Source organism: Amborella trichopoda, chromosome 3 (assembly GCF_054954075.1).
Source record: "Amborella trichopoda isolate Santa Cruz 75 chromosome 3, AtrichopodaSantaCruz75HAP2 v2.0, whole genome shotgun sequence".
NCBI lineage: Eukaryota > Viridiplantae > Streptophyta > Magnoliopsida > Amborellales > Amborellaceae > Amborella > Amborella trichopoda.
In genome coordinates this window covers 2,554,968-2,566,939 of record NC_142338.1, presented here as the reverse complement: position 1 = coordinate 2,566,939, position 11,972 = coordinate 2,554,968, and the positions used below count along the sequence as shown (strand labels likewise).

The 11,972-nt window shown below is 32.4% G+C and overlaps 1 protein-coding gene across 1 annotated transcript; it reads left to right on the top strand.

Moving 5' to 3' along the window:
• The first annotated feature begins 3,542 nt into the window (after positions 1-3,542).
• Positions 3,543-6,081, top strand: LOC18439763 (uncharacterized). Its single transcript, XM_088862588.1, has 2 exons — positions 3,543-3,902; positions 6,010-6,081. The coding sequence occupies exons 1-2, from the start codon at positions 3,543-3,545 to the stop codon at positions 6,079-6,081; spliced, it is 432 nt and encodes a 143-aa protein (XP_088718714.1).
• The last annotated feature ends 5,891 nt before the right edge of the window (positions 6,082-11,972 follow it).

The following is an 11,972-nucleotide window of genomic DNA, read 5'->3' as shown; positions in this document are numbered from 1 at the left end:
AAAAAGCGAAACCAATTTTGGTCCCTATGAATCTTTGTTACCAAAATGCTTTAATGATGACATCGTGTGTCACCCACTTCTCGTGAATCTTTTGGCTCCCCGCTCATCATTAACACTTTCTCATCCAAAATCAACATATTAAACAATCCATTAACCTCCATTACGTTGACTAATTTTTGTTAATTTGGAAAACCCAGGGCAGAAGCCCCTTGTCTTATATCCAAATTCCAAAAGCAACTCTTACTCTTAAGCGCATTCTTCATTGAGCACGTATAGCATGCTCCTAGGGGAGCATATTGTACAACAACTCCTTCAGTCGAAATATATGCTTGGAAGGATTTCATTTTTATTTTTGTTTTTTTTCGAAATTTTGGATTCATTTAAGTATTATTGGATGGTTATTTTCAAAGGAAAAAAAAATATTTTCCGAGTTCACGAACATCTAGATCTTTCCCTTTAAAAATTGGGCGGTTCTTATGCAATCTTGGCATGTCATTTTGTTTTAGGCACATAGAGAGTGAGAGTCAGATTTTTTTTTTTTTCTTTGTCTTTGAGGTTGATCATTAGGTTCTAAAGATTACATCCCCAGAATTTGGAATCTAAAAAATATTTCTGACATGAACTTTCGAAGTAGATGGACAGCATATACTCCCACGAGAGTACAGAATCCAGGGTCTTCTTTTTACTACAATAGAATAAAAAATTAATTATATTTTCAAGTTCTTAAACTAAAAAATAACACCATACGAGTTGGCGTATATACCAAACCCATGTACATGCTAGATGACTAACATGATAAACTTTTCATAGCTTTGTGAAAATTTTGAATGGAACTCAAAACATCTTGCTATGGCACCTTGTTATTCTATCCACCTAACCTTGAGCCCATTCCTATAAATTTATGGTACTAGTAAATTATACATTTACAAAAGATTGCGGAGCACACAAAAGGATGAGTTTTTGGTATGTCAAACAATCATGCAATTTTTATATGCATCCCCCCTCTAAAATCCACCTCAAATGTGTATTTTGGATCAAAATTTTAGGGGTCCATTAATTTCGTCCAATGCAATATGTTTCAAATTTTATTTTTTGACCTTTTTTTTGCTCATTTTACTTCTAAGCAAATCATATCTGACCATTTTTAGAACCGTAAAAACATGGATCTATGGCGCAACTATATTTCCAGTGATTTTTTTTTATCATATTTACATTCTAAATCCACGAAAAACCTAGATAAACTCAGAAGTCCGGATACTCATTATAGACTTTTCCGTCAAAAAATGCTCCACAACTATAAACTATTAGTCTGATGTATTTTTGCATTATAAGAGCGGTAGTTAAGGGGTTGATGCTTCAACATAACGTCTCACCCTCCATTTATATAAAAAAATAAAAAATTAATAATAATAAAGAAGGAGAATCAGACCTTTCACCTTCTTAATACAATGTATAAAAAATGGTGCTTTAGAGCCCATGTCCATACTATGGATTACTAAGTGGATTCCCTGGATGAGTATTGTTTACACCATACAAAAGATGTGTATGACCTATTTTTGCTGGATAAAAATCTAGAAAGGAAAAATTAAAATTAGGAAGGCTGATGTTTCAATATAACATCCCACCCTCTATTCCTGCCGTTAACATGTCAAAAAAACAAAAAAGTAAAAAAAATAGGATAAAAAAGATATTATACTTTTCACATTTTTAACACAATTCAACAAATGGTGCTTTAGAGCCCATGTCCATATTAAGGTTTACAAGGTAGATTCCCTATATAAGTATTGTTTAAACCATACACAAGATGTGTATGACCTATATTTACCAGATATAAATTAATAAATAAAATTGTTTCATGTGAGCTGGACCGCATTTCTATCATATGTGGTGTCAAGATATAATTTTTAAATTTTAGAGATGGATACAAATAGGTGGTCCATCTAAAGATAATCGAAACTAACTGCCTAAATATTTTTTTAATGGAATTATTATTTTTAATTTTTAAAATTTATTTATGTTTTCATATTCGTGATCTTCATGTTAGAGATTACATGTCTGTAAAAATTAAGTCCAAAAATCCATCTCAAAAATAGATTTTTAAGAGGTGACTGATTTCTACATGGATTCTTAAAAAACCGTGCAAATAAATCTAGAAAGGGAGAACTGGATTTAGGGTTATTGTTGTGTTTATTACTATAAAAGTGAGGGCTGATTTAGTGTAGAGCTATAGAAAATCTTAATAATTTTTAATTAATCAATTCATTATTAATTAATCAATTCATTATTGTAAGTCTCCTTTATAAAGCGTCGGCAGGGGCCTTCCTGTCCGCTAGCCAGATTCAGACCTCACAACCAACAGCTACGCATGCGTACCATGCACATAAATTTAAGTAGAAATGACCAAAATAACCTAGTCACCCTTCTAAATGACCATTGTCCAACATTATTTCATTCATTCCAACCCGATCGCCGGTGCCCACTTTTTTATTATTTTTAAATTTTTATGTTTTGCTTACAATCTTTCTATTTTTTATTGGTTTTTTCTCTCGGCCTGACCATCGATCTGGATCAATGATTTTTCAATCTAGATTGATTTCCTGATAGCTACACTCCACCAATCTACGTTTTTAAACACTAACTCAAAATCTTAAAAACCAACGTACGAATTAACATTATAGAGTTTTTTTCTTCTTCTTTTTTCCCCCTTATGTTCCAATTGCTCCAAGCATGTGATCCACTTAAATAAGTTGAAATTTCTCAACCAGGAGTACTATTCGGTGCACAACTGCATTCCCTTGCATTTTAGAATCCGTGTGGTTTGTATAAGGATGAGGCCCTACACAATTAAAGTAAGACATACCCTTAAATAGTATCTAAATATATTTTTTCAGTATAAGAAATCTTTTTGATAGCCTGAAAATTTTATTTTCATCTCTAATTATAAAATTTAAAGCTTAAAAAATAACATAAATTGAGTAGATTTATAAACACTTGAAAATTTACAGCCTATATAATATATTACAAGATACATTATTTTCAAAACATGAAATCTATTTTTTCTCGTATTCATACATCTTGAGATGGAGATGATCAAACTAAATATTTTTTGATATCAAAAGAACATCTTCTGTGAACTTTTGAGGTGCACCTTAATTTTATGGTTTAGGGCCTCACCCCCCTATAAACTTTTTTCTTTGACATTGGTGAAGGGTGTTTTTGTCTTTGACATAATAAGTTTCTCAGGGCATATATGTCATTTTTTTCTTGCAAGAAATATAACAGGGTCCCTACCTAGAACAAACAAGGGAAAACACAAGTAAATGCTGGCCCATCATCCTCAAGAATAAACCAGCCTGTGACAGATCAATGTCACATTTCCAACCCATTTTTCTCTTTAAGTTTTATTATCACTTCCTCAAAAACCATATCAGTCCTCAACCCCCACCTCTTATGGTGCACAACCATCCTCCAATTTCCTCTCTCTATCTCCCCACTTTCTCTCTCTAAACCCCCACCTTCTCTCTCTAGCCCCCTGAATATCCATGGCCTCAAGAATCCTTCACTCCATGACTACAAACCAGTCACTGCCCATAACCCACCAAGAAAGAGCCTCAGAGTCTGAGAAGATGGGTCTTAGGAAGAGGCTCTCTTCTCTAAGCCTCAAATACAACCCAGGTTCTCTCTCTAACAGCGCTTCTCTCTCTTACCTCTCATGGAGGAGATCCAAGTCCATGTCGTCTCTAGCAGATGATGCAGGTTTCTCAATCAAGAAATGGTGGAATTGGGGTTGGGGTTGGATCCTCTCAAAGAAGGCAGAGTTTGCTAAAGATCTTGAGATGAATGAAGGTGAGACAATGCTTGGTTGTGGCTCCAAAGGGAGGCTAAGCCATGTGTTTTCGAAGGTGAGATCTGAAATTAGGAGGATTATTAGCCCTAGACCTGCGAATAAAAAATTTAACTATGATTCCTATAGTTATGCTCAGAATTTTGATAATGGGGGTAGAAATTAGGGTCACAAAATGAACCCATTTACTCTTGGTGTATGCCAAGCTGCAATACTTGCATGGAAATTCAATATATATCATAGTTTTGGAAGTGGGGTGATCTAGGCCTCTGGGCAAAAGAATGGATGGTCCGGATCTAGATCTGCGTTATATGATAAGTCATGTACATTTGATGATGGTCTTACTATGTTGCTTCTCTCTAGGTTCATTCTTTTGTTTAAATTTGTTGTTTTCAGTCAATGGGTATCATGTGAAATGCAGTAAAGGGAAGATAGTGTACGAGTTCATATGAAGCTCCATGTATTTATTTAAAGCAACTATGAAGCTCAATGTATTTATTGAAAGCAATTCAAATAAGAGAACTACTATTTTAGAAAGATGGCTCGTATTCTTTGTGACTCAATGTTTTGGATCAGAGTTCTGAAGGCCAACCGAACTGGTGATCCGAACGTCGACCAATGTTTAGGCCGGTCTGATCCAAAGAAAAAATCAGTTTTAATAAAAAAACTCGATTAAAACTAGTGTTTGACTGGTTTTAGTTGATTAGACTAGTTTGATCTCCTATACAAAATTGGACAACACCTTTGTTTTAACTATATTTTTTTTTTTAAGTACCGTTTTTTTTTACCTTTGATTATTTTAAATGGTTAGGCCGGTTTTGACTAGATCAATACTCTCACTAATTGGTGATCAGTCCGATCTTAATAATACTTATTTGTATCTGTGTCCTTTTTTTTTCTTATTTTCTTGAAGTGTGTCTTTTGTATCAAGGATTTTTGTGATTTTAGGATAGTGATATCATATATATGACAAAATTATCATTTGTTATGAAGCCTTGGGTTTGAATTTTTTGTAAATAAGTAAATAAAAACATTGCATCTTGCTCTCCCTCTCCACAAAAATGTAATCTCTCCTCTCCCCTTGTTCATAAATGCCAATACTCTCTCTCTCTCTCTAACATATACCTCGTTATCATTTATCGCAAAATCTAACATCGACTCCGCACTTTACAAAAAATGGAAAGCATTGAATTTGCATAGGACTTTCTCTTCCTAAAGACGTAGACATCACATGAAATGTCATGTGGAACATGGTGTCTCACACACAGAGGGGACAGGTCACATGTGTTGAGAGCAGCATTTTAAGACCTACTATGGATATGGTTCTTTCCTTCATTGTGCTGCTTTGGATCTGCGGTTTCCATTGATAAAAGAAATTAAAAAGTTTGGAAAAGTAAAAAAATAATAAAAATTTGCATAAAATGGTAATCTAGTGGTTCTCTAGCTTGGATCGTGATTCTGCTGATAGAATCAAATGTCAATGACAAACTGGGATGTTCTCACCGAGTCACACTGATTCTTGGTTTTGTAAAAGAATCCGGTCAATTCCCTACCCGATCTTTGATCTGGATCAGCAATTCACACTCCACATTGTCAGTTTTTAAGACAATGGTTGAGCTAGAGACAGTGAGACAGAGCACATGTTTTGTGCCTTGTTAGCTAACTTCATTACCATTTCAATAGTAAGTGCCCCACACTATTGGGAACTCACGGGTGTATGAACTCCTGGGTGGTTAGGTTATAAGGCCCCAGAGAGAAAGAGGTTCTTGAATTGTTGGGTCGTTAGGTCACAAGGCCCCGGAGAGAGAGATTGCATGTTCAAAAGAGAGAGACAGAGAGAGAGATTGTTTGGTGGTCCTGAGGCCACAGGTTTGAAGGAAAACTCCATAAAGCAGTTTGGGACATGGCTTCTATTATGAGTTCACGTAGAAATGAGTTCCCTTCTAAAAATTTATTTTTGGGATGGATTTTTTAACTCAATTTTTAAGGACATGTAATCTCTAACATGAACATCATGACTATTAAGAAGTAAATACATTTTAAAATTAAAAATAGTAATTTTATAAAAAAATTATTTGAACAATTAATTTCAACTATTTTTAGATAGACCACCCATTGCATCCATCTTTAAAATGGATACTTTATATCATGGGATGCAAATGCAGGAAACCATGAAACGATTTATCTTGGAAGGCATATATGTCAAGTCAGAAGTGGACCCCATGAACTTGGCGTAGATATAAGAATTTATAAATGAAAAACTGAATGTGAGATTGCAACCTCAAATTAAGGTGTAACTTAAAATGTAATAAAACAATTACTACAAAATTTTTCAATTGATCATCTGGACCTCAAGATGTATTGATATAAAGAAAAAAAAAACAATTTCTAAAAAAATGCTTCTTGTAACAAGTTAACTGGACTTATTTAATTTCAAGATTTTCAAGTGTTTATAGATCTGCTCGATCTGCACTATTATTGAAATTTAAATATCAAAATTAGGATTAAATATAGATTTTTAGGCCATCACAAGGCTTTCGATATCATAACTATATTTTCCAGCAAAATTTAAGGGTGCACATTACTTGTATATTATAATGTGAGCACCTTATACAAACCTCACCCTCTATAAATCGATGCAGTTATATATGGTACCAACCTTAAACAATCAAAGACACACATCTCCAAACCTCTATGATGCCCAGAAAATTTGTTTTAACCTTTAATTATGGATTTTATCCTTTAAAAATAGTACAAGATCTGCAAACACTTAAAAATCTCAAAAATAGATATCTCTAGATAATATGTCAAAAACCTTTTATTGTAGTTTTTGGAGGTATACCTTACTTCTATAATATAAGATCAGCACATGATAAATTTTTCTTTATAAATATTTGAAATAGATAATTAACATATGGTTATAAAACAAGGCAAAAGCTTACTTTGTAGCCCCAACAATATATAAGTTATATGTGACCCCACTTCTCAGTCGTTCAACCAGAATTGGCAGCTACGATTGCTCATGCCACAATGTCATGCCAAAAAATTAGGCGAACTTTGAAAAAATTAAAAACAATATTTCCCCTTAAAATAAATGACCAAAATGCCTCCAAAATTTTTAGGGGTATTTTGGTAATTTTTATCACTTAAAACCTTTTTTTTTATTTTTGTTAGGTGCATGCCTATCAAATCTATGCATGACCCACATTTTGCTTGAAAATGATTTATAGGATAAAAATTAAAAATTAAAAACTCTAAGCGGTCGTATCAGGATCTCACAGTTAAGAGCCAACTTGTGACATTGTAACTCGAGCTATCTCACCTATGTACTAAGATTTGACGGCTAAGATGAGGAGTTACATATACTATATATGAGGGTGGGGTCACATGGAAAGTTTTCCTTTATATACGGTGCCCCCTGAAACATTCAAAGTAAGACACCCTCCAAACTTCACCAAAGATGCAATTCCAATGCAAAAAACTAATGCAATTTAGATAATGTGTTAAAAGATGAACCATTTAAGGCCTAAAAAATACTGCAAACCGATCAAATATAAATACGCTTAAAGTTTTTGAAAATGGATAATTTAGATAATGTGTTAAAAGATGAACCATTTTCAAACATGATATTTTTTTTCTCTGTATTCATATATCTTGAGGTGGAGATACTAAGTTGGAGGTTTTTTTTAGCAACAGAACAACTTTTTTAGGTGGGTTTTTAATGTGCCATTTACTTCGATAATATAGGGTTGACACCTTATATAAAAAAATTTCAAAAAAAGTATTACAAGATGGACTTATTGTAAACGCTTGAAACTAAACTCGATACTTATGAGAAAAGTATTTTGTAAGACAGTCCACTCATGAATCCAATCTGGTTTTTAAGGAATTAGGACTCTAAACATATCTCAAGCCACGATAAATCCAGTTCAACCATTTGAATATCCAAAAGTAATACAGATCTCATGATCTTTGAAGAATTAAAATGAAAAACAATTGTTACATGCGGGCTGGACCGCATTTGTACAATATGTGGTCCAAAGGTATATTGCATCCTTCTAAAAATAATTGTAACTAATGGTTCAAATGTTTTTTTAATATAATTATTCTTTTTTAATTTTTAAATTTATTTATTTTTCCATATTCTCCATGTTAAAGATTAGATATTCTCTAAAAATTAGGATCAAATTATAATTAAAAAATATATTTATTGCCAAGAGTACATTTGTGCATGTGCGGGCTTGGCCGCATGCTAACCGCATCCTAAAATGAATGTTCCAAAAAAAATTTAAAATCTATATCATTTTTAAGGGACAATTTTTTTTTTTTTTTAAAAAAAATTTATGATCATTGAAAAAAATATTATTTGCAAAAGAAGATTTTGGGATAGTGGAGGTGTCTCCTCACCCTACCCACTTGATTCCGTGCCCATTGAAAGTACCTTTGGTGGCCGTGTAAGAAGCAACAACCTAGAGGCTTGTGTGATGGCCTCAATGTCTAATATCTCGGACTTCAAAAATTTTGAGCCTGATTTCTTAAGAAAACTGAAATGTTGATTTTCAGCTCATGGTGCTCACAGCGTCATTTTTTATGGGGTCTAAATAGTGATATCAACATAAGAGCAAAAAAATTATGCATATGTGATGTTTATATTTTTTCATGGTTATTTTTTGAATGAGTTTGCCTTAATTTATTTCATTAATATCAAAAGTTTTCAAGTTCCGGTCAAATTGTAATTAAGAGGTCTACTTGCATTAAAATAAGGATTAGGTGTGAATATAGGGCTAAGTTAAGGTCAGGGTTGATTTATAATTTTAGAAAAAAATTTAGAGGGTGTGGTTTGTATAAGGCTGAGGCTCTAAACAATCAAAGAAAAGTGCACATTCAAATAGTGCTGGAATATGTTGTTTCAGTATAGAAATCTTTATGATAGTCTTAAAATTTATTTTCATATTACATTGTAAAATTTAAAGATAAAAAAATAGTGTAGATCGAGTAGATATATGAACACTTAGAAATATTGAAAATTGACGGTCTAGATAATGCATTACAAGATACACTCTTTCCAAAACTTGAAATATATTTTCTCCCATGTCCATACATCTAGAGGTCGAGATGATCGAACTAAGGGTTTTTCATCATCGAAATATCTTCAAAGACTTATTGCAACCTTCTAGAAAATGGCCCCACTCTCTAGCAACCGTCCAAGACATTGATTAAATGGTGATGACACTCGTGACCACATATCCCTTCGATCATGAGATTGAAGGATACTCTTTCCAAATCACTTCTACGTACTTATAGCCACAATCATCGCAAGTATTTTGTCTCCCTTTTAATCATAAATGCAAGGGATACTTATAAAAATAAACTTAGTATTTGAAATATGTATATTTTATTAAATCTCAATTGCCAAATCATGATCACATCTATTTTGATGTGCTTTCTTAAATAAAATTTAAAAGATGGATAAAATGTTAATAGTTTATTCTTAGATGCATTTTGATAAGTTTATCTTAAAGTACAACATAAATAAACAATATTATTGAGGAAGGCACCAAAGGCTAGGTAATTAGAATGACAGGGCACGGTAACATGACGTCTTGAGTTCTATTCTTATTAAGGGTAGAAGATCCCTTCATTGCTAAACTACTTTAAGCATAAAAATCATTGTCTTCGTTATCATCATCCAAACCTTATCCCAACTATCTGGGGTTAGCTACATGAATCCTGCTCTGATTTTAGTATCATGAAAATTGTGTGCCTACCTATCACAATCCTCCTCCTTTCTCAAGGTTTGAGATCGACATGACCGACTTGAGACCGGCCATAGCAGAGTTTATGAAATCGCCAATTTCCCTGATCAAGAATCATCCAACACTATCCATCTACAATTGTTCTTTGTTTGAATGTGGGAGATAACTCGCTATGCTAAATTGCTTTATTCAAACTAAGGGCAAAACAACTTATTATTGTTTTATCCTTATTCCTGAAAGCAGCTTATTCCACGTAAAACGTTGCCCATAGTCTTAACTCTGTAGCTATCTGTCCCGCACCAAACACCCCATAGAGTGGGCTCTTTATATAAAATTACACTACTTATAATTTACACAACATCCAATCTGGCCTTCAGTGAGTGGAAAGGTTTCTATGCTTCCCCTACCGTATATAAGTTCTATCTTCTCCTACCACCCAGCCGTCCAATTTTGATCACGAGAGTCATTCACCCTTTGATCTTAGATCCGACGTCTCAAAGTATTTTATTTTTAATTTTTTTTATACAAATTATATGAATATGAAATTTGGTATGTGCCATCTTCTCATTGGGACGCACCTATAAAAAATATTAAAAATAATTTTTCAATAAAATATAATTACTAAAATACCCTTTAAATTTTCAGGGGTATTTGGATATTTTATTTTATTGAAATTTTTTTTTATATATTTTTTGTTAGTACGAGTTCAATAAAGGAATGGACGTCCAAAATTGTCAAAATAGTTTATAAAAAAATTAAAAATAAAATAATGTATAGATGTGACATTATGATTGGGACAATCTTAGCCCTCCATTCAGAATGGACAGTTGGATAAGAGGGAGGATAGAACTTCTATGTTGTAGGGAAAGCATAGAAAGCTTGCCCTTTAGTGAAACCCCTATTGTTCTAGTCAAGTGTTGGTTTCATTTCTGAAGATTGTAACGCAATGTTCCAGGACCGAATCCTACCACTGAATAACCAATTAAGTCCTAATTTTAGATATAAGATTAAAAAATTTAGTTACAATCTTGAGTTAAAAGTATTTGAGAAATTTATGCACGGAACAAAAAATATTATCAAAATTATAATTTGGTCCATATTTTCGGCAATTTATGCAGAGGTCTTTCTTATTATTTTCTAGTTGCAAACATCAAATTGTATTTTTTATTTTTTATTTTATTTTATGTTTCAACAATAGAAATATTGGGTTACCCTATATTTGATTTATGTTTTTTATAATATACCGATCCAATATCAAACCCCAACAAAAGTTTGAAAAAAGTTGGGGCAGTTTGATGCAATGCTATGAGGATTGAATCAGTGATTGAGAAGTACTAGGTGCGCCTCTGTCCCAATGAAACGGAGAGAAAACAATTGGATCTAAAGAGAGGGAAAGAAAATTTTTCAATTGAAAGAAAAATGCGGAAAAAAAAAAAAAAGGTGAAGGATGCATGCCAAAATGGTAAGGAAGAAAGCTTCCTTTTAACCATTTAGGGTTACGATTTTTTGCCAAAATATCAAAAGAGTGATCCACAAGCTATTTGTGTTCGAAAGGCGAACATTTGTTCGACCATTACAGTAAGGGGCCATTTGAATATCTAAAAATATATTGTCGGTGAAATATATTACTAGCGTAATACATAAATGAATTGTTAGTGTTTGGGTAGTATTTAGATGCAACCTGAGAAATATATTGTTATTGTTTAGCTATGTCTGGAAAAAATATAAGAAATGCATTACCAACATTTTACCAGCACGTGCCTATAAACTATAATTTATTTCTTTTTTGTCACAAAATTCCACTAAAATACAGAATTATTATTTTCTTCTTTTTTGTCCGAAAATTCTACTAAAATACTGAATTAAAATCATCATCACACCATTCCAAAAAGATTTCTAATAATAACATTATCATCATTCCAAAAAAAAATTTTAATAATAACTTGTACCATTTTACAATCATGACACTATTTCCTACTTATTTTAAATGCCTTTGGCACTTATATGCAATCACATGTTTTCTAACATGACATTGATTTCAATATGATAAGTCATTGGAACAATATGAATGGAATAACATGATTTTATTATGATAAGCCTTATTTGTATTTTTTTTACAGTAGTCTTTCAAATGTCTCTCTATATAGTTTGAAATAAACAATAAATTTATGATATTAAATTCAAAATCGGTACGGTATGAGTTAAAAAATAGGAAGAAGTTTGATTAGTAAACTAGAAGGTTTGGTTGTCGTATAAAATTTTGAGGTATTGGAGATGACTAAAGAGATATATTATTTCAATTGAGATTTTAGTAATATCTTATGAAAATTATGTTGCGTGAAATTTTTTATTATGATTGTGTTGTGTAATTT